We start from the raw sequence: 24,623 nt of genomic DNA on the forward strand, positions 1-24,623 counted from the left end.
CACATTGGTAAAAACGAAGCTCTTAACAAACTGGAATCAAACTCGTTTTTATATTGCAGACTGTACCTCGTATGGTAGGTCCCTGTCACCCAGCATGGCCCGTCCTCAGGTTGTGGATGGAGGAACAGCTTCCAGTTCTGGAGGTTAGCTGCGAATATATTGAATTGGCAGTCGCAGACAGCCGACAAGGGGTGGTACTCCAGATTGGGAGCTGGGCGCGAGGCCAACAACATTTCACCATCCTGTCACATAAAAATTCTGCTTGGAGATTTTAGTGCAAAAATTGAGAGACAGGATATTATCAAACCAATAGGCAACAAGAGTCCATATATAATTAGTAATGACAATGGTGTTAGAGCAGCAAACTTTGCCAAATCAAAACATCTAATTGTAAACAGTCAAAAATGTTCACATCATGATATTCATAAATATACTTGGACATCTCTATATGGTAGTACACACAATCAGATAGAATGTGCTTTAGCAGATAATAGACGGCAGACAAATATAATTTATATGAGGTCATTCAGAGGAGCAGATTGTGACACTGACCATTATCTGGTACTGGCAAAAGTGTGGGAGAGGCTTTCAGGAGATAAGACAAATTAAGCGAAATTTCAACAGAGAAACATTTCATTTAAAAAAAATTAAATTAGGGAGAGGTAAAGAAGCAATGTGAAGTTGAAATTTCGAATAGGTTTCAAATATTAGAGACAGATAAAATGAAGAATGTGTGGATATCAACAGGGAATCGGAAAATGTCAGAGACTGTATCAAAATTTCATCCAAGGATAAACTAGGATACTACAAGAGAAAGCAAAATAAACCATGGCTTGATGAACAATGTTCAATATTAATAGATCATAGGATGCAAACAAAATTTTAATGGTTGCAGGACCCAAACTAATAAGGACAATCTTTGTAATGTGAGAGGTGAAGCTAGAACAACTTTTAGGAATAAAAAAGGGAATATCTGAAAGGCAAAGTTATTGAGCTTGAGACAAATAGAAAGGACAAAAATATCAGAGATCTGTACAGAGGCATAAATGATTTTAAGAAAGGATATCAACCTCAGATTAATTTGGTAAAGGATAATGGCAATTTACTAATAAATCCAAACAAAATTTTGAACAGATGGAAAAAAAAATTTAACCAGCTCTTAAATGTTCACAAGACTGATGATGTTAGACAGATTAAAATACATACAGCTTAACTCTTAGTGCCAGAACCTAGCTTTGATGAAGTTGAACTAGCCATTGGGGAGTTGGTAAGTTATAAATCTCCAGGTATTGATTAAATCCCATCAGAATTAAATGACAAACTTTGGTGATTGTTCCCACAAACAACTTTGCCGAGGAAACGCTTTGCAGAAGAGGTGAACTGTTGCCACAGCCACACAATGTAACTATTTAAAACAGTAGCTTCACATTTACCACAGTAGTGACTACAATTATAAATGAGAACTGCCATTCTATTCATTCATAAGAGGAAAATGTTTTATAAAAAAGAAACACTTCTCTGCAAATATTATTACGTTAAACAAGAGATACAGCAGTATTTCACTGAAATTCTTTCTTTACTATCAATGTATTAGGAAACAATTCACATCTCCTTGCGTAAGACATCTTTCATCACGAATTAAGGATAGGTCATGGACAGCCATATTTTAGTTGAAACAAGATATTAGATTTTGTACACAAAAACAGTTACGTAGATGAAACAATATATTTCAATTTTTAATTGTTCAATGCCTAAAATTTGAAGTGCTTAATTACTCACAAGTAGCACGCTGTATGGATAAATGAATATTGTGGAAGACTGCTGTCCAGCTTTAACAAATAGGCAAGTCGATAATTCAAATAGGCACTCTAATTCAAGTGAAGGAATTAGACCCGTAGCATGGAAATTTGTTATTGCCTGTCCAGTCAAGAAGAGATGGACCCCAAGATCTGAAAAATTGTTCACGATAAACAACCTATTCTTACTACAATAAAACATCAAATCTTGGATGCCTTCAAATGAAAAATTTTCTTCCAAGGCCATCCCATATCATCACCCACATGAAATAATTTGGATGTGACAAATGTGGTAGAAGATTTTAATAAATTACCTTCATGTTCCACTAAACTCCCATCTTTATCATCAAAATTTAACAAAGAACATTTTGGAGTAAACTGTGTTATGGGTGGAATTTTGTCACTTCTTTATACAACAGCTTAGGATGGAATAATGACAATTTTCTCTAGGTGAGCATTGTTACATAGAAAAGAACTGAAGTAACAAATTCCCTGGTAGCAGAACACGAAGGTTCAACACTGAATACACAAAACCCCGCCACTGACCATGATCCTCAGCCAACTCCATCCATTTGTTATCCTCATAGCCCACCTCCTTAAGATCCACGTTGATGTTATCCACCCATCTCCTCCTTGGTCTGCCCAGTGGTCCTTTTCCAGGATTCCCTACCAAAATCCTGTATGCACTGATTGCCCCCAACCCCTGCATGCGTTCGACATGTCCATCCCATCTGAGTCCCCTAGATTTCACTATTCTCACAATGCTGGGTGACCCATACAATTCACCCAGCTTCTAGTCATGTAATATTCTAAATTTCAAACTTTTTTCATCCATCTTAGGTCCAAATATCCTCCTGAGCACCGTTTTCATACACTTTTAATCTACGTTCTTCCTTCAAAGTAAGAGACCGTTTCACAACCATACAAGACAACCAGCAAAATTATTGTTTTATATATCTTGATCTTCAGTGTTTTGGATAGTAAAAGAGAAAACAGTTTTTGAATTGACTGAAAACAATCGTTAATAGAAAAGAACAGTACATGTTATTTAGAAGGACTTTTGGTTTTGAAATACTTTTGCACATCTTGTCGGCAGTAGTTTCAATCACACAGAATAAATTGCTTCTAACACATGAATACCTGAGTACGAGACCTGAAGGGGAAAAAATAGTACGAAGTTTAGGCATGAGCTGGAAATCTTCAATTTATAAGTTTACTGCCTTCAATTTAAAAATAGTAATTTTGTTTTCAAATAACATTTATAAAATAGTAAGTGGCTTCATTTCTACAATAAAAATTTACTATGTATGATTATCACTGCTGTAATACTACAAAATATTAATCCAAGTGGACTCACCAGCATGGTGACTCTCAGGTTCCTTAAACATGGGTCCCCGAGTCTTCTGTTGGGTTGCATTGATTTGATCCATCTTCACTCCGATCTTGTCAAGAAAGCGATGTTCCTGATTCTCTTGTTCTCGTATCCGCTTCATCCGCAGTTCCTCAATCAACTCGGCACCCCTATGTCAGACACTTAAGTAACACTTTGCCATACATATTACATTACTTAATATAAACACTAGTCTCATACCCTTGTGGCAATACCTAGATTTACAGATTTGTTAAAAACTATTTGTAACTATACTCATTATTTGTTAAAATCAAGGTAAATTAGGTGTTCAGGAAGTTTACATTTCCCAGTCCAATCAGCTATCATTTTGTTCTTTAGTTTATATTTGCAGATGCCTTTTAGTCCTACACGACCGGGGTTCGATCCCCGATGGGGGCAGAGGATTTTTCCTCTAGCCTCTGCGTCCAGACAATGGGTACCGGGGTCCTTTCCCGGGGGTAAAGCCGGCCGGGGCGTGATGCTGACCACTCACACCCATCTAGTGCCGGGGTCAAGGAAGAGAGGAGCTATACCTCCACTCACCCCAAACGCCTACATGGCGTATAGTGGGACAAACTTTACTTTACTTTACTTTACTTTACTTTTAGTCCTACAACTATTTTCAGTATACAGGTAAACCTCGATTTGCGCCGGTTCAGAACACCACCACTTTTGAAAATAGCAAATCAAAACTTTTTTTTTAAAAAAATCCATTATTTATAACGTTTTACAATGTTTCTCGTACTGATTCTTATACTAAATCGTAATTCTTACATCGCTGATTTTGAATAAAAATTATAAATACAGTCACCTCTGCATTCATTGCCAAGTAGTTGAGAGATAATCTCCTAAAAAACCGCCAACATTGTGCAACAGTCGCCCTTCATGGTGAGTCATTTGCGTTCAGCCTGATAAGGGAGTAAGGAAAAATGCACTCAGTTCGCTTCTTGTTGACACATTGAATGTGCTGAAAACTGTGTGCTAAACGTGTTTGTGTTGTTCTTCGACCACTATTCTGCAGTAGCAACTGTTTTATATTTATAAATTGTAGAAGAGCCACCATGTCTGGTAAAAGAAGTGAATGTGTTGCTAAAAAGTTGCGTAGGTCAAACACGTTAGAAGATACGTAATTCGTAGAGTAGAAGGTGGTGATACCCGTCGTAATGTGTGCAGAAGTATGAAGTTGCCTCCTTCCACTGTGACTACCATAATGAAAAATTCATATAAAATAAAACAGTCAATGCAACAGGCTACGACAGTAAGTGCAACACAAGTGAGTTATAGCAGAAGTAAACTTTAAGAAAGAATGGAGAAATTACTGTTGGTATGGGTGGATGACATGAATCGAAAAAACATTCCCTTGACTGAAATTGCTATCACGGATAAGGCAAAGTCAGTTTTTGAGGAATTTAAGTTGTCAATGTTTGGGTGCCGGGAACGCATGTCATTGATTCTCATTGATTTACATTATAAAAAGAGTTTCAATTTACACCGGTTCATCCAGGAACGCATCCCCGGCGTAAATCGAGGTTTACCTGTATCTGTGTAATGTACGAGGTGCGATCGGAAAGTTTCCAGACTGCGCCTATAAAAAACCCGTACACTTATCTCAGGTATTAAATTCATCCATCACCCTCGAAGTAGTTCCCCTGGGAGTGAACACAACGATCCCAGCGCCGCTGCCAAGCCTGGAAATCTTTCTTTGTCAGCCTGTCAAGCACCATCTGCGATTCTCCCTGAATCTCTTCTATCCTCTCAAATCTCCTTCCCTTTAGCTGAATTTTCATCTTTGGGAAGAGGAAGAAGTCACACGGAGTTAAATCCGGCGAATAAGGAGGGTGCGGGATGACGGCCATGGTGTTTGAGGCCAAAAACTGCCGAACTATGAGGGCGGTGTGCGCTGGCGCGTTGTCATGATGTGTCGCATGTGGAGTTCTTCCTTTAGAATCAGCTGACAGGTCCCATAGCCTATCCCAACAATGTCGCACAAGTCATTGATGGTACGACGTCGAACTTCGTGAATGGCCAGCCGAATCTTCGTAACATTTTCGGGCGTTGTGCTCGAAGATGGTCGTCCAGAACGCTCGTCATCATCGACAGAGGTTCGGCCATTTTTAAAACGTGAATGCCACACAAACGTTTGTGCACGACCCATTGCGGACTCCCCAAATGCTTGCTTTAGCATTTCATAGGTTTCCGTAGCTGTTTTGGCGAGTCTTTGGCAAAATTTGATGCACTCTCTTTGTTCATGAAAATCCGCCATTCCGAAATCGCAGGAAGGTCGGTGTAATGGACTACCAAAACGCCCGTAACTAAGAAACAAATGCTAATTCGATGATGCCGGCTGGCACACTGATTCACTATGAATGTAGGCCGCACCCCCTAGCGGCAGAAGCTCGTACCATATCCGGTTCGCCCTCTATTGACACAAGTCTTGAAACTTTCCGATCGCACCTCGTATAACTTTGGCTCTGGGGATAAGCCACATCGGATGCTGTAGGTTTTACAACATTTTGGCAACAGTGCAGTCACCATCTTCAGGGTGAATGTGTATTGGGAGTTTCATGTAGCCTTATATGAACCAGGCAGGAAGTGGTGAGTGGAATGTGAAGGACCTCACTGACATAACATGTGAGTCGGCTGCTATCCACATGGTAACAAATACGTTGTTAAGGAAAACAGGTCACGAAAAAGATTTTTTTAAAGCCACATAGTAAGGAGAAAAGATGATGAAACACATTTTCATGACCATGTAAATTAGGAAAGGAGATGATGCTGGCTAATGTCTAGGTAGTTTGTTACTTTACTTTATAAATGTGTTACTCATGCGAAGTCTGCAGTGTCCCATAAAATATTATGTCATTATGTATGACACATTACCACCACATGCTCATCAATAGTGAGCCATACATAATGCCATAATACTTTAAAGGACACTGCACACCTCACATAAATAACACAGTTTTTCATTTAGTGAATATGGGTAGCTTCTCGGTTGTTGTGCTGTGTAGTCTGGCAGAAGTTTACTGATCTCTGATATGTTGGTAAGCTTCTACCAGACTACAAAACGCTATAACCAGAAGACAGCCATCTTCGTACTCGATGCTGTGAGAACTTAAAATCCTACTCAATCATTCAGTGGTTAGCTTTTAAAAAATTGTATGGACTGTTGTATGGACTGAATTCAACAGCACAACATGCAAGCCTACATCTACAGCTCACAGGGTATGATATCAATGAATGCTTGGTAATGCAACATGTATGACAAGATACAGAACAGTGAATCAGAGAATGTTCGAACATACAACACACTGAACGAACAAAATGATGGAAGAACAATTTAATGTTTTAATGTGCAAAGTGTTTTAATACATCTTAATATGATGTACTAATACACTTCTACAGTAGATTCATTCATTATGCCAGCATTACCAGAGTTCTTGAATTGTTATGACATTTTCTTCATAGAAGATGTGATAGTTATACTGACATCTCCTCCCCCCTGCCGCAGTTATGTAGTGAAATTTGCTCCACGGCAGATGTTATGTAAAAAAATTCACAATACTTGGAACACCACAGCCTCATTTGTAATACCCAGATACACCACAAAAAAACTTGAGGTTTACATTAATGTACGACACGCTTTAAATTTGGCCTCCTACCCGCTTAAAATCCACCCCACTAAAACAGATTTCAATTTGTATAATGGCCTCACCATCAAGGATTTTAATTATTTGTTGTAAGACTTTGTAGATGGGTGGTAATTCTGAGACATTTAGATATAAAATATGATGAAAATGCTGAGGGTGTCATTTTTGCCCCCTTAATAGACTAACAGCCATAATTACTGATATCAGAATAAAAAAGCATGAATTACCTGGATGCAAGCACAGTCATGGTTTTGTTCTCAATGATGTGATGGATGAAATAGTAACTGTTGAATGACCTTCTCATCATGATCAAGCATCCAAAACAAAAGAACATCCAATATAAGCTCTCAATTTTCCTTTGCCACATTGCATAGTGTCAAATCTGTAAGAAATGTAAAAATATTTTACTACTTATCCTCATCTAGGAGCCCACAAAAATCTGCTGGACTACTGGAAGATAAAAAGGATATTACAGTGGATCTTATATTTCTTCCATCTTTCCACTCAGATAGAGAGAAGAATGTTTCCACAGACATTACTTGCAGTTTTAAGGCTAAAGCTGCCAGTGACAAATGTGGTGTAGGTATTCACTGAGCAACTCTAGTTAGAAAACATTTTGGAGAGCAGCAGGATCTAACAGAACATGAATATTCAAGACTGACAATACGAAGCCATCAATTGGATCAATCCTTGGCTAGTTAAATAAAATTCACAGCTTTATAAACCATTTCTCTGCAAAACACTTTAGAAATTATCATTCAATCTTCAAAGTAATATATTTTTAAGAAATCTCCAACAAAATTGTGGGAATTTCCTGATCCTCCCATCTCAGCTAGAGTCCAGTCCACTACAAATCCAAAAAAAATATGTTCTACAGAATCTAACAGCACACTTTTAATATGAAGTATAATTAATTAATTCCATAATACAAAATCTTCTTAGAGAACTTTATCAACTGTTGAAGAAATTACCAGCCATTATGCATCAACACCATGTTCATAAAACACCAAATACCAGATTATAGTGAAACCTCTATCCATCGTTCCCCAAACTAACGTTTTCCTGGATGCATCGTCCGTTTTGTTAGGTCCCAGATACATCCCATATGAAATAATGTTACATTTTCCCGCTTCTATCGTTTTATCGCATCGATCGTTCAAAAATCTTAGTCCCGGCCCACAATTTTCCCGCAACGATCGTTTCTGAGAAATTAGAACGAAATTTATGAGATGGTTCTAGAATTTAAAATGCTGGGTTTCGAGATAAATTAATACCGAAAGGTGCACAATGTTTTTGAAATACACAGTAGTGGTAACCTGTTATGTGGCACAACCAGCACAGACAATTTTGGAATGAGGGGTCAGCGGTGCAGGGGTGATAGTTGAAGTGAATGGCGGTGCTCATATTTCGTTCCAGCCATGCCAGATGGCATGTGCAGTGTGAATTCCTTCACAAATGCTTTTATTATAAGTACAACGGAAAGGCGGGCGACACTTTTCATTTTTCTGGTTCATCTCATGTCTTCTACAGCTACGTTACGTTGAGTTCGGCAGTAATAGTACTTCCATTTTTCCTGTTATTGTTAGCGGGGGGGGGGGAGTGGTGAGGAAGCTGTGCCGAGTTTTGCCGAAGCACACGCTGCATTGGCAAAAGTGAAGGGCATAATATTAGTGAATGTGACGAGGAAAACATTTTGAACGTGGAAAGGGCTCTGTTTGGCCTAAAACGTAAGTTTCGACAAACCAGTTGTCCACTAAAGACTTTTTTGGTAAAAAGAAGTAAGTTTGAAGGAGAAACATTCAGTGTTTTTAAAAAAAATTTAATGCTTTCCCGCAACTATCGTTTTCGCGTATTCATAGTTTTTATTTCCCACTCCCGCCAAAAACCATGCATCGAGGTTTCAATGTAAATATGTGACAGATAGTTTTTTAAAACAATCGATGAGATAAGTTTGAATTTCTTTTAGCATCTGGGTCCTTTAATTCAAGCATGTCACTACTCACCCTCAAATGCGGGCAATGATCCAACTGGAGCAGGAAACTTCCTGATGCACGTTATTCCAAGCAACTGTGCAGCCCAGCAAGCATGGCTCTTCACTTCTAGGAGGAACATGCAGCCATGAGTAAAGCTTTGATCATAACTGCCACATTGTAACCCAACAGAGTGTTCCACCACTTCAGGATGCATGGCACAGGTCGCAGGTATATATCCTCTCCTTGCCATAGGAACACAAAGGCACCCACCAGGTACCCCAGTGAAAATATGTTAAGCCGGTTTGTGCCAGCCAGAAAAACAATGGCCAGTGTCACCCAGAGGAAGGAAGACAATATCCAGCCATGATCTGGAGAACAGAAGCAAAGTTGGATACTGAGGTCAGTGCAAAGAGTATCAAAACTATGTTCCATAAACACAAACAAACCAACCAACCTGAAGATTCACTACCATGTTCACAAGAACTGACTATCCTGAACTGACTAAATTCGGACCACTCTCTTCCACCCTATTTACCTAAATTCTTTCATATGTACATACTCATAGACCTTTATCACTGCTCTCAAAACACTACAGAAAAACATACATAAACACCAGTTCTAACAGTGGTTTTCTGTAGGTATGAAACATGGTACTTTACTTTGAGAGAAGAACATAAACTACAAGGATATAAAAATAAATTACTGAGGAAAATATATGGATCTAAGAGAAATTAAGCAAGTGGCAATTTAAAATATTACACAATGAGGAACTCCATGGTTTATATATGCTGCTTAATATTGTTGGGACATGGTATTTCAGTGGCTATGATAGGGAGACATCTACTATATACAAATGTAAAGATTAAAATATATGAAGCTATACAATATTAGAAATTTGGTTTTGTCAAGTACCAATTGTCAGGATTTGAGGGCTTCACAGCGGTGAGTCTGAAGATGGTTTATATGATGTCACCAAAATAAAACTATTATAGCATACAACAAAATAAGAACAGTAACAGATTCACATATTTTAGAAATATTCATCTTATATATAAATATTGGGGTTGTCACATAATTTGTTCATGTAATTATATGCTATTTAAAACATTATCTCCTTCATAGTCACAACTCAGATCATTTCGCCTGGGTACAGTATATCTCATGTTACAGCATGGGCTACATAATTTCCCTTACCGCTCTCCTACAGCACATTATAGGTAATTACAGAGGTAGATTTCGACACCTACCTTTATACCCCTTCAATATTTCTGGAGGAGTATGATCTGTGCTACTCTAGTACAGTCCAATCCAATCTGCATCACTTCCTGTAGTAGCATTTTCCTGTAGGAAAAAAAATCAATTTCAAATTTTATTTAATTACACATAACTGGAATTTTGGGCCAAAATTAATCCAAAGCTGACCAATTTAGTATCTTGAAATAAAACACAATATACAAAATTAATTCTCCACATAACGTAATTGCACTGGACTCTTAACAGGAAAACTAAATTAAAATTTTACGGCGACAATCACAGCAGAATGGAGGAAATTTATATCCAGCTACGCTCCAAGCACAAATGAAGAATTTAAATCTGCTGGTTGAATAGCTCAAAGGAAAGGGCACCAATACCTTACGTTTACCGACAATGTATTCTATTTTACATAATCTAACTACTGTAGGCTTGCTTGAATTAAGAATTGATGACAATAGTATTAATAATCTTTTGAACCCCACTCTCATGGTTGCACATTACACCCCAGCCTCAAAGAAATTTTAAATGTTCAGAATGTATTTTTTTAATTGTACTTACGGCATTAGCTCAACATATGGTATCACTTAATTCTTGTAAAAAAGTCTGTCACAAGACACTGCTTTTTTGCTTTTATCTTGGAATTTGCCATCCTCTTTCTAATTTTCGCCGCAACCCGAATGAAGTTTCAACCATTGTTGGTTGATTATGAGCGAAAGCATGCCGTTCTAATTCTTCCGTGCATTGCAAAGCCCTCTGATGTGTAGGTGGTTCTTCGTACATAGATAACTCTTCTTCCTCTGAAGATTCTTTACACACATCGTCACTTGAAGTCATCACTTTGTCTAGCACATTATCGATTGTTCCAGCGACATCGTCGTGAACCTCTAGAATGTTGTCGAACGTTGGAAGAGCTTGGACATCAGGAATTTGGTTGCGATACTCCTCAGGAAGACAGTTTATTTCTTCATGAAAACTGTCTTCTTCCATCCCTTCCCCTTCATCCTGAATGGAATCTGCCATAAATTCTGCATGTCGGAAACACTTTGCAAAGGTTTGAGGAGAAACTTCTGCCCAGGCACCATGAATCCACCGAATGGCATCTAAGACTGTAACGCTTCTTGAAAATTCGGTCACGTCTTTGCACTTATCTGCAGCATTGATTAGTGTCTGCGTTAGTTGCTTCCTGTAGAGCAGTTTCACAGATTGAATAATGCCCTTATCTAGTGGCTGCACTTCGCTGGCCAGATTTGGCGGCAGAAATTGTATACTGACGTCTGAGAGATTTGAACTGACGTGGCTTGTAGCGTTGTCGAAAAACAATAATATCTTCCGATTAGCCCGCTTCATTTTAAGGTTGACCTCGTTCAACCACTCAGAAAAATTTTTAGATGTCATCCAAGCCTTCTTGTTGTGACACCAAATTACGGGAAGATCGTCCAATTTCACATTGTTCGTTTTGAAAGCTCTAGGACGTGCAGCATTTCCAATAACTAATGGCTTTAATTTCTCTCCACGCGAATTGCAACATAGCAAAACAGTAATCCGTTCCTTAGATTTCTTCCCTCCTTTACATGTCTCTCTCATTTCTATTAAGGATCGCGTTGGAAGTTGACGGTAGAATAATCCAGATGCATCTGCGTTGAAAATGTCCTCTTCTGCGTATCCCAACAAAAGGCTTGGAAGTTTGCGTTTCCAATCTTCAGCAGCTTGAAGATCAGCAGAAGCTGATTCGCCAGAAAGGACGTGCAGACTTATGTTATTTCGTTTACGGAAACGATCCAACCAGCCATTGCTCGCCGAGAAATCTTCGGTGTGGAGTCTAGTTACAATTTCTCTAGCCTTCTCCTGTAAAAGTGTGCCACTAATGGGAATGTTCTTTGCACGACAACACCGGAAAAACTCTAACACTTTGTCATTTAGTTCATCATGAGGTGTTTTTCGTAGTCTTTTTCTGTCTGCATTACACTTCCTTTCCCACGCATCGGTAATTGCGGCTCTGTTGCTGTTGATGTTGGAAACAGTAGATTTTGAGATGCCGTATTTCTCTGCCAGCTTCCTGCAACTTTCTCCTATCTTCAGAAGATCCAAAACTTCTTTCTTCTTTTCCAGAGTTAATTCCACCAATTTTCGTTTCCCCATCGCAAAAAGAAAAGTCCAATTTCTGTTAACACTGTTGCAAGCTAACTCAGCTGCAAGCACAGTACTGACAAAGTCCAACCAAAAAGCTAACTGAGGGTGGAGGCCTGAGCAAGCGCAAGCATCGTCCCTACCTAGGTGACACCATTCCTGCGCTCAAGGCGCATTGCTGGAAATGGTAAACGGTCTTAATATAAAAAACGGAAATTTTGCTGACGCTAACGGGGTTACGCGTGGCTGGAGCCTCGACCATTCAAACTGGGATCTGTTGCTGCTGATGGGAGGTTATCCCATCAGGCAAGTTGTCCAAAAGAATTTGGTTGGTTGGATCTCTGGGGTTTGAACACAGAGAGGGAAGGGCCGTTTCGGCTGAAGGCCTCTGCGGCATGGGGGGGAGATCACTTCAGCTGATGGCCTCCATGATCGGGGTGGCGGGCCGTGCCCCTATTAAGTTATACCCTGGCATTCGCCTTACAACTGAGGAAAAGCACGGAAAACCTCAGTCAGGGTAGGGGAGTAGTCTAACCACTCTGGTGCTCTGGTGTGGTCAGCAAAGAAAGGGACCCCCAGATCCTCATGTATTTGCCTGTTACTAATGTACCAGGGCACCTTAGTAACAATGGGAAGACAACTGACAAAGTTAGAACTGTACCAGCAATATGTACTGTAGTCCAGTGAAGGGTTCAACAAAAGAATAAATATACACTTTCACTGCATTCCAATGATGGGTTCAAAGTCTCACACCCTCAATCATAATCTAATCCTCAGGTAGAAGGCATTCATCAGTCAGAAATTCAAAATAACAAAATACTAACTGTAAATGTTTCCCATAAAAACATTGAAGCTAAGTGCATGAACCTGTCCAACTTACAACAAAAGGGGTGTTCAAGTTCCAGGATAGAGGGGTGTCCAAGATATAGGGTGTTGTGGACATGTAAAATTATAGGATATTCGCAGGTTCCAATTAAAAGTGTCCAATATAGAGTCTTCAAGAATGGTCTGAAACAAGGAGATGCTTTGTCTCCATTGCTCTATAATTTTTTTGTTAGAATATGCCACCAGGAAAGTCCAAGATAGGCCGGCGGGTTTGCAATTGAATGGGACACATCAGCTATTGGCATATGCTGATGATGTTAATTTATTGGGGGACGATATGAATACAATAAAGAGGAATGCAGAAGTTTTGCTAGAGACTGGTAGACAAGTGGGGCTAGAACTAAGTACATGTTCGTATCTCGTCATCAGCAGACAGACGGGCAGAATGAACTTAGGGTGGCTAATAAGTCCTTTGAAAGTGTTACAAAGTTCAAATATCTGGAAACAATAATAACAAATCAAAATGGATGAATAGAAGATAAGATGTATAGAACTTGAGGTTGTCAGGGCTTCGAGTACAAAGACATGAATGTCTCAGAGCTTTCTTAATACACGAAAAAGTACGGACGACGCAACAACAGCTCGCCGCAGACCAGCTACGGCCACTGGACCATCGGATCAATAGCCAAGTGCAGAGTTCAACTCCTGAGATATCAACATCTAGTGTAATGTTCGCTTGACGTGCTTTTGTAAAATAACTCCACGTCATGATTTTTCTAAACCATATTTAGACCAATTTTAAACCATTTAGATTAAATGAATTAATCTCCCTGTTACCACAGGTGATGACCTCTTGAGGTTGAACCGCGTATGGCAAGTGTCTTCTTAGTGTGAATAGTTTGTCTGGTTGTTTACTTTATATTCTAATACACTACACGGCAAGCAAAGTTTTAAGGCTGCCCAACCTGTTAAAATTAGAGTAAACATGACCAGACATATCCAATCCTGACTAAATCTGCATTAAAATGAGCCTACCCTAGCTTGGAATTGCCTGACTTCACCCAAACAATGTAAACAACCAAACTAATGCCAAATATAACGCAACAAAATTAACTTAGTTTAGGCTATACCGTAATTTCCCACATTTTGAAAACTTCATACGGTTAAAATGTTTGCAAAGTCTAGATTATCTGTGTTGCAGACACGTGGCATATTTCATCATCCCGACAAGCGAAGCACAAAGCACAGGGAACTCCTGCAACAGTTTCGTTAACTCATCATGACTGAACAGGATCTTTATCACGCTTGGCTCCTCCAACAAAGACCGAGACGATCTGTCTGGGGGGCTCCGCCTCTGCACCCCCACGAAACAAACAAATTTTGTAGGCATTGCACATTCGTGCAGCGTGACGAACCATGCATTACAATGCAAACACCAGGGCATCTCTCCGAGGACACACGGAGGCACTTTCAATAAATGCCTACATTGGTAAGAAATCTGATGCTTCCATAGAGGTAAAAGTTTTGGAGAAATGCGCGTCCTTCTCTGGCTTCAACCCCGAACATGGAGAGACAACTCCATCCGGAACATCAAAAACACCTACGCGACCAAGCGTCACAACACAGACGCACAAAATCTGTGGATAAAACACGTGTTCACCGAAAGGAAATATAAAAAATTGCCTAATCTACGACACCCCTCAAGGGGCCCTCGAAGTGGGTACCAGAGCTATCCATTGTCTGGGGTATAACCGGAAAACCCTGTCTCAGGGGGGGATATAAATATGGGGGGCAGGTCCTCTAGGTTGTGGGTTCGGCCAACAACCTCATCCCGTAAAAAGAAAAACTTTAGGAAACTCAGAACCAAGAATAAGATACAGGAAGTAGACAAAGAAAACCAAGAGTTGCTAAGGAACTACGAACTGGAACATGGAACTGTGTACTAAATGATTTCAAAACCTTAAATATTCAGGCCTGGTGGGTGATAATACAAGAAAGAAATGAATGGAGGAGGAGGGTTCTCCAGGAGGCCAATGCTCATGAAGGGCTGTAGAGCCAGAAGAAGAGGAATTGAGGACAAGACATAATTTGTAATGGCTTAATAAAATCTTCTCAGCCGCATCAAATGGTTAAAATAAGAAACCGACATTTCAGGGTCCATTTGCTCCCATCATCAGAGTTCTGAAACAATAATAAGGACTGACCCTACCTACTAAATGATCCTACTCTATGGTGATCCAGTTTCAGGATTTTCAGCCAAACATTGGACAAACAACAAAGAGACGCTACCAAGGTAATTTAAAACGCACGTTCAGTAATGCAGGTTGCAGCGGTGGAAACCTCCACACACGACTTGCCAGCACACGTGATTTGCTGGCCAGTTCAAGTTTAAAGTCAAACAATTAAAGGGGTTCTGGACTGCTATACCTTATTAGAACTCAGTTCAGCCCAAGAAATTATTCGCCTCAATCACACGACCAGGGGCAGGTACGTAGGTCACCTTAAGGAAATTTTGATATCTCCCAAGAAAGTTAGACCTAGTGATCCACAAATTATTTGTTAAAGGAATAGAAATTCCTTCCATCGGAATGTAAAGTTAAACGAGCTACAGATTCTATTTTTATTATATAATCTGTGAAATACAGAATTCCTTCCAACAAGAATTACAAAAAGTACTAAATCTTTACTTGGTGTAATCATCACGGATAAGAATAAGTTTATTGAAGCCCAAGTATTAACCATTAGCACAAAGAGTGTTTAATGAAGAAGGCACAAGAGAATTGAAGTGTTTCAAATAAGGAAACGTGGCAGGAGATGTTTGTTTCCAGAATCAGAAGTTAACGCAAAATTTAAAACCTTTATGGAAATGTTTGCCCATTAAAAGTAGTTCAATGCAGGGACCACAATGGAAAAGTTGGGTCACTTCAAGTAGACACGCGTCGGTTGAATGGTTTAGACAAGAAAATCACAAACACGAGAGAAAGTCAAGTTTATATCAGCAAATACAGAACGATATTTAAGAGAGGAACAGAGGAAGCCAGAAAACGGGAAAATGATACGCACATAGCAAATAAGACCAAAGCAATGTGGCAAGTAATAAATAAAGAAGCAGGGGGAAAACCCACCAAATGAACAGGAAAAAGTTACAAATCCACGGGATATAGCGAAATTCCTATTTTTCAGAAACAGCAGAACTTATAAAACAAAATAATTAAAACAAATCTTTGTGTCAAATGTCAACAAAATAAATGGCTCTAATGCGAGTATTTACTTTTCCAGTGGGAGACTGAAATAGAAGATGCGATAAAAAATTTCAGGGAAAATTTTCTGCAGGCATTGATGAAATACCAAATTATTTGTTCAAGAATTGTACAAAGCAAATTAAAAAAACCTTTAGCACATCTTTGAAATGCCTCTATGGAATGTGGTATTTTTCCAGATAGGTTTAAAATTGCAAAAGAAAAACCACTCTAAAAAAAGGGGGATAAGAATTACATACAAAGTTGTGGACCGATACCCATTCTGCGGTCATTCCCGAAAATTTTAGAAAATCTCCTTTTTATCAAGAAGCAATATATTAACAGAAACCTAAAATGGATTTAGGGGGAAAAAAGTCAAAAGAGACAGCAATGCAATCCATCCTCAACGGCACGCAGGATTCCATTGGGGAAAAAAGTAGATTGAAATTTTGTGATTTAACGAAACCCTTAGATGTCATAACCCACGAAATTCTATTAGCCATATTGTAAGTATACGGCGTTAGAGGCACTGCGTACTCGTGGTTTCATCTTATTTAGCACACCGGAAACAAGCTGTTTAAATGAACTATAAAGGTAGTAACTATGCAAATCAAGGACAACATGCTTCAGCTGTAACAGAAATGAATGCCACAGAGTTCAATTCCTGAGCCGACATTACTTTCATTATGCGACCTGAAAATAATATCCAAGAATCAAAGATAATTTTATTTGCAGATGACACAAATATTTTAGTAACAGCAGAGAACGGCCACATCCTTGAACAGGAAATAAATAGCTCTATGAACAATTTGCCTTCGTGGTTTTACGCAAACGGTCTTATAAAAAACATTGACAAGACAATAGCAATGTCATTTTGTACCTCAAGTCAAACTTGACAATAGAGATATAAATTATAATTCAGAAATAAAATTCCTAGGGTTGCATCTCTGTTTAAACATGAAATGTGAAGTACATGTAAAGTTTCTAAGTTCCAAACTTAGTAAATTACGTTAGATTATCCTTCAAAAATGTAACGAGTCCACACATCATAAAGAGCACTTACTTTGCACACAGCCACGCTCATCTGAGGTATGGCTTAATTTTCTGGGGTGCTGACAAAAAAAGTAAAAGGGTCCTTAAACTACAAAACCTGACTTTACGAATAATCAGTGGTGTGGGGAGATATGCATCATGTAGGCAACTGCTTAAGGATATAAATATACTCCCATTAGCATGCATGAGTCCCGCGCTGTAGCCACGCGGTCTCAGGCTTTGTGCTTCGGACCGCCGATACGGAAGGCGCGCTGGTTTGAGTCTCGGGGAAGAAGAAATTTTCTCATGAGATTTTCGACCATTGAATGGGACCGGTGCCAACCCAGGAGCTACAATGAGTAGCGTAACCCGGTCAGGAAAACTAGCAATGGCTGGGGGTTCGTCGTGCTGACCACACGTCACCCTATATCTGGTTGGATGATCGTTCACCTCTGCTTAGGCATGTGAACGTGAAGCCAGCAGCCAGCTAGTCGGCTTTGGCTCCCTGGAGCTGCAACGCCACGGATTTAATTTAATTTAATTAGCATGCATGTATACAATCGAAAGAAGATGCCACATAAAGTTGGACTTCCGTGCCCAGTTCTGTAGAACAAATGTTCTCAAGAAAGGTGCGGTGAATATAGGAATAAAACTATACAATAAATTACCAATTCAAATTAGGAAAGTGGAGGAAATTAGGACCTACAAGAACGAGCTGACGTCCTACCTATCAGAACGCACATTTTATTCAGTAGATGCATTCTATGAATTGCATTTGTACTGTGTGGTAATACTGATATAACTTGTGAGCTATATATTTCCGCCGCCATATTCGATTCGAGCGTTACACGTCCTGAGGACCGAGAAAATGTGACCCTGAACAAAAAAAAATCCGCACCATTCACCCAACTAAACATCCCACCACGAGCAGCTGACGAATGGTTACAGCAGTGGCCAAGTTGATGGCAGTGTTGGCATTCTGGTTGGTACACCACGTGGACTCGTAGGCAGATACAGTTTTTGAGAAACACCTCCATCTTCTGCAAAAACCTCACTTCAGCCCTGAAGATGGAGGAGGCATGTTCTTCTGAAGCACTGGTGCCTATCTAAGAGGCCACATGGCATCACAACCACAAAAACCAACACACACTTCCATACTCTACGTCCACAAATCAAATCTGAATACAAAGAGACGTGGCTGACTTTAATTACTAATCTATCAAATGAGGTAAATATAGATAATTCCTAAATTAATTAATAGCCTATGAAACACAATTCCATGGTCTCATATTATAACCTTTATTCCGGACCCAGAATAAAATTCAAATTACTAAATTTGTGTAAGAGACGGCAGACGACACAAGATCAGCGTATAAAGCAGAGATTACTGAAAAAAATGCAACCCAAGTTCCCCTACTGAGAAAAGTCAGCAAACCAGAAGGGCATGCCCCTCTATGAAATACTCCAAGAACCTCAACAAGCAACAAATAAAACCACTTCATTATTTCTGATTAAATCAATTTCTGTTCACCATTTTAGTAATATTCTCATCAAAATTACAGAACACCGTATTTCTGATATGTTCCATGTAATAGGACTCTTGTACATATTTAATAACATCATCCTCAGTATAGACAGACTATTCGGTGGGGTGGGGGGGATAAAGATGATGACAAAAATCAAACTATTTATGAAAAACTACTTTCTTGTTGCTGCATGAACGTTATTCCTTCATCCTCTCAGTTGGTACTCTGGGGTCAAGTGGTTTTGCTTCAGCAACAGAAATTTGTCAGAATAACAAAGAAATTTTCATACACTTGAGTATAGAGATCAGTTTTAATAAATCCAAATGAACAAAAAAGGCAGAATATAAGTTTGGGCATTTTTCAATATTCATTTACTGGTACACGAATCAACACCAACAAATGGGAAAATGTTTCATTACAAAATTATGAAAACGCTCATTACTTTCCCGCTTCAAACATGATCAATAAGACAATCGATGAAAGCCAGCAGTCCCATGTCGCAGATTTACGACATGTAAAAGAACGTTACGAGCATGAACAAGGTGCTTCGTAAGCAAGCCGTGGTGACAGTATTACTCACGCAATATTGAAGTTCACAATCCAGTCAGACAACGCAACCACGGCTCACAGCAGAACAACAACGGAAACCCCAAATTAGGCCAGCGGACATTAAGCCAACTAAATTTACATAAAGCTTATCATTCAGTGTGGTATTACACGAAGCACGGTTTCAAAAAGTGCAACCTTTTTATGCCGAGCGCTTTATAACAAACAATCGTCTCCTGAATTGTAAGATTTTAATAGACAGACTAAAGAATTAATGTTTTTGCCACTGATGATCACCTCATGAGGTCGAAACACATTTGGCACTAAATGCTTTTCAAACTGTTCTGTTTGTATGCATCATTTTATATATTTCAGATAAATATGAATTTCCAAAGTTACGCCATGAGAACAGCCCTTTCACACCTCAGCATCCGATACATCATCCTACGCACTGTCAGACAAATGTGGTCTGAATAACTGCCTTGTTGGTGCAGGCACATTTCAATAACCGCAAACCTAAGCGCCTCCAGTCGACGTAATTAAAAGATGAATTTAAAACTTTCATGATAAAACTTAAAAGGCAGTAGACCTAAAATTGCTCAGCGCAGAAAGAGACTGTTTTCAAACTCACCAATTCCGAGAACATCCTCAAATAAAACCATTTCTAGCATTTAATTTTATCAAAAAAAATCAAAATCTTGTAGAAATAACCGCAGTGTCTACATTTACAAATTTATTTCTGATTCTTCTTTCTTTTATACTTTCATTATGCACCTGTTCCACAGACAATTCAATTCCATTCGCTCACTCGAGGCGTGGCACGACAAAAGAAAGCTAGGCGACTTTTATTCAAGTCATGGCACCTGTGAAAACCAGAACTAGAACCTGGGACATGACTTAATTTGATTCTGCTACGTAATTGGCTCTAAACAATTGACATCAAGGCAAAGACAGCAAAACAAATGGTAAAATAGTGAAAGTGTCCATGAAAGAAAATGGTTTGGGATGCAAATCAATCTCTTTCCATTATCTTACACTATTGGAATGAAGTTATTATTCGAAGATTTCCGTCTTCTGGGTTATTGCGCGGTGTAGTCTGGTCGATGTTAACCAACGTTTCAGAGGTCATACTGCCTCCATCATCAGCGCAATAACCCAGAAGACGGATATCTTCATACTCACCGCTGTGAGAACCTCAAGTCTTACAAGTTATTATTCCACGCTGCATGATAAAACTGTCATTTAAACACTGCATCTCACTTATATAATGAATTTCTCTCAGGCTACCAGCCATGCCAGGTGGTTGAAAGACGAGGAAATCTGTTTTCTAAGAAACATATTCATCCTCAAGGTGATCAACACTTTAGCACCGAGGACGAGATCAAAGCCTCAAACGGTAAAATTCTCAGACATTTTAGAAAAATCCCATAAATACAAAACACCAAAATATCATAAATGAACAGAAGGCCCATGACTCCGATGTGTTATTTGACCTTGCTACAAACAGAAACAAGTAACTTTCTTATGCAATAGTTGGCCACCATGATTCCAGAGTTAAAATATAACCTGTACATTTATAAAATCAACTAATGCCCACGCATCATTGAAGTTCACAGGCACAGGGTTTTTTCCATTCTCACCCCCCCCCCCCCTTTTTGCAAACTCATCACAACCTCAAGAGACAAAACACAAACAACGTACGTTGCAGCGTCTTGAAGGATAATCGAATGATAAAAGGGAAACCTCAGTTTCCTTACTGCAATGAATATTCAGATTTAATACCTGGGTCTATGAAGGGAAGTGAAGTGAAGTGAAGTGAAGTGAAGTAACGCAACGCAACGCCACGCCATGGAAGATCAAGGAACTGCAACCTTTCCTCACAAACGCACGCCATAGACTGCGAGGCGGGAAGCTTCTGCAAAGAACAAAGAACACAAGTTTGAAATGTAACGAGTATGGGGGGGGGGGGGAAATGACGCGTTGCTACTAGCCATCCTGAAAGCATTCGTTCCACAACCACTGAACGAACAACAGACGACAGGCTTTCATGTGTTCTGATGGGTACAGCTTTAAGATTACCTCAGAGGGGCAAAGTTATTTAATCTAGAATATTATCGCAACACCCGCAGAACACATTAAAAGTGCACTCACTACACGCTACTCTTAACTGCTTGATGTTTTCAGTCTGTGTGTAGCAGTGTGACTCGATGGTGTGATGAACTTCCCACCAATAGCAGCTCTCTAGTCCACCTGGTAACCCCCCCCCCTTGGCCGCACCCAAGCCGTTTCCCCACGCGGTAAACAGATTTTTATGAAGTTCATTGCCGCAGTCACAAAAGCTTACTGTTCGTGTCCGTTCTGAGCAAGTTATATGTCATGCCACTCCTTCATTTCAAATTTCAGTTCCACTTTAATATTACTCTCCCGTCAACGTTAAAGTATTCCAAAAGGTCTCTTTCATGCGAGCAATCTCATCTTTCCCATTCGTGCTCATCCTTACTTATTTTGATAAATAAGGATGATGATAATATTTGAAAACGTCCGAGCTATGGAATCCCCTTTTAATTACTTTGTTAATGTAATGGAAAGGAAACCGTGAACGGGTTCTAAAAGACGTTTTCGCAGTCTTAAGAAAACCAATATAAATAGAATTGTTTCATTGCATTCACAATCAACTCTTTCGTCACTAAAACGCTTAATGCAAAATGTTATTGAAAAACATTAATTTCAGTTTTAACAATTGGCTTACGGCTCACGCAGGGTTCAGACAGTTTAAAAGTGGCCTTGGAGCACAAAGGTTTCTCGTCACGGGTTCTTGTTTTAATATTTCGCAGTTTTGTACGTATTAATAAAATTTCATGTACTGCAAATTGCAATCGGGCAAACCTTAGTTTGGTCCCGAGCGCGCACTTCACGTCCATTGTTGGTATTTCACGGCTTGTATTAGTTTGACACGTGGTAGTTTCTGATTTTTGGATTCTATTGTTGGTGATGACTTGGAAGATCAAGGACTTTAACAAATCCCAACTGTTAATTTCTTTCGAAGTGTTTTTGTACTTAGTTATTCTTTCGACGCAAGGTCACGTGGGCAAGTCGTGCAATTGTTTTCTGTTTGTCTTGTGGAGTTGCCTTCAAGATGGTCGAGATATTGCACGTGTTTTCAGACTGACGCAGTTGTACAGCCTAAAAGTGGGGGGGGGGGGGCTATTGAGTCTGTTTGAAGTGGTTTAATACAGGGGTCTCCAAACTTTTTTGGTCGCGCACCCCCGGAACAAATAAATATATAAGTGTAATTTTTATTATGTTTATTTATAAATAATTTGCATGGTACGCATTTAATCTAGCAGCACATCATAAAATCACAAATAAAATTAAATTGAAATTATCTCGCGCACTCCACTTTGGAGACCACTGGTTTAAAGAAGGGGACGATGGTGCTACACATGATTTGTATTCTTTATAATAAAATATATTTCAAGTCTGCATAACTACGCCCCGTTCAGCGACCCCTCAGCAAACCGGTTTGAGAAGGCGGAACGCTTAGAATGAATTATATTCAGGATGTCACAGCATCCCTTGGGGTACTTCCTCTCTGCTATTTGGGACGATTATCTAGACGGACCTTGTCATCCCCTCATACATTATCCACGGTTGAATTAATACAATTTCAGAGTTCAAATCCCGTAAGTTACGTTTTTAACCTGAAATGTACTGAAACGACAGTGTCTGAGAATCCCAAGGGGCCATTTTGTGAAGTGCTGACTAAATATATTCCACCTCACGCTTGTCTGGAAAACTTTTTTTATTTTTCTAGTGTCTTGTGACAGCGAACAATAATTTGGTTCGGGACACTTCGTGAAAGGCTGACGCCGGAAGTATGGCGCCAGGGCGCAATTTGTAATTTAAAACCACTGCGTCGTTCTGTGTAACTATTGGCGCAATAGCGAGGGCGATTTGTTTCGAAGCAAATGTCGTGTTAGGGCTGATAAAGACCATTTGCTCATTGTTTGAAAGAAACGACCTTCGAACCTCTGTCGAGACAGAGAGCGTCTTCCGGCCGAGACTTGAGCACGTGCCAAAGAGAGAGAAGAAAACCCAACAACGAACGAGCCGGAGTTCGAAGGCAGGACCAAAAGCTGATACGTAATTTGGTGGTCATTCGTTCAGTGTCTCGGTCATCCTGCGATCTGATATGAACGTAATCATCACTACGAATTGTTATCAGGCTAAAAGTTTCCCGACGCCCTGATGAATGTATGTTTCGGGGCCGCTGCTCCAGAGGGTATCAGATGGTACGCGCATTGCAGTCTGCAGACTTACGACCGACCTACAAGTACGACAAAACTCAATGCAGACCTGAAATGAATTAAACAACAAAATTAACAGCAATAAAAGTAATAAAGAATCTCCACAAACAGCTACTTTTTTCCTAGTTCCAGAAATACGAAACTCGAAAACACCTAAAATTTTAAAAAATAAGAAACTTCGCTTTCGTTCACTCTCAGACCGAGTTATCACGTGAGGCTTTTGTCTGGGCGACGTTGAACAAGCCACGCCCACCTCTGGGAGGAAAAGAAAATTGCTTCTGAGCGCAGGCCACGAGCTTCTCGTTTGTGGAGACTTAATTCATTTTGTAAAAATGCGCTGAAAATAAACACACCTCATCCTGGGTTCTGGATTGCATTTCTTTTTTTACAAATTCTTCACATTATCATCAGTTTATTTTTTAATACAGTCCACGTCTTACGCATCGAACTCGCACACAGACCAAATTTTGTCGAGGTCGCTCGCACAATAAAAATTAGGCTGGAAATTCCTTCTGCATGGCATTGATTGGCCGCGACTTTTTAAGAATCGACCCCAACCAAAAAAAATGTTCTATTTGATGTTCTAATTATCCGCCTTTATTTTAAATTCATTAATTATTCGAAATAGATTAACCCTTTGTCGCACCGAGTTCCTCACTTGTTTTACGTGATCTGGAGTCGAACTGAGGCTGTCGGCACATCATTCGAGCCTTCTTCCTTGCCCCATTTCTAGCCTAGTTTTCCTGGTAACAGCAAAAGGAGGCAGGAGAGAAAACTGAAGCCTTACGTCACAGAGCGAAGGAACGACCATCGAGTGTGTCGCTGTCGTATTTACTTAGAATAAAAATATTTTATATCTGATGAAGTTAAAAAAACAAATGTCCCATCTTCCTACTAGGAAATTCTATTTTTTTAATTATCTTTGCCGCATAGAACAATCCGCCACTGACATGAGAGT

The 24,623-nt window shown here is 39.5% G+C and overlaps 1 protein-coding gene across 1 annotated transcript in view; it reads right to left on the reverse strand.

Moving 5' to 3' along the window:
- Positions 1 to 24,623, reverse strand: part of LOC110834262 (uncharacterized) — a 39,420-nt gene that overhangs the window by 7,052 nt on the left and 7,745 nt on the right. The window contains exons 4-10 of the mRNA XM_087353336.1: positions 21,141 to 21,273; positions 10,057 to 10,150; positions 8,840 to 9,177; positions 7,064 to 7,218; positions 3,154 to 3,317; positions 1,780 to 1,949; positions 67 to 242 (exon numbers count right to left, since the gene is read on the reverse strand). Coding sequence (XP_087209462.1) covers positions 67 to 242; positions 1,780 to 1,949; positions 3,154 to 3,317; positions 7,064 to 7,203 — 650 coding nt within the window. The 5' untranslated portion in view covers positions 7,204 to 7,218; positions 8,840 to 9,177; positions 10,057 to 10,150; positions 21,141 to 21,273. The remainder of the gene's footprint in view (positions 1 to 66; positions 243 to 1,779; positions 1,950 to 3,153; positions 3,318 to 7,063; positions 7,219 to 8,839; positions 9,178 to 10,056; positions 10,151 to 21,140; positions 21,274 to 24,623) is intronic.

This window comes from Zootermopsis nevadensis, unplaced genomic scaffold (genome assembly GCF_977971745.1).
Source record: "Zootermopsis nevadensis isolate Lab colony 2312 unplaced genomic scaffold, Znev_1.0 Znev_ptg000022l, whole genome shotgun sequence".
Taxonomy (NCBI): Eukaryota; Metazoa; Arthropoda; class Insecta; order Blattodea; family Termopsidae; genus Zootermopsis; species Zootermopsis nevadensis.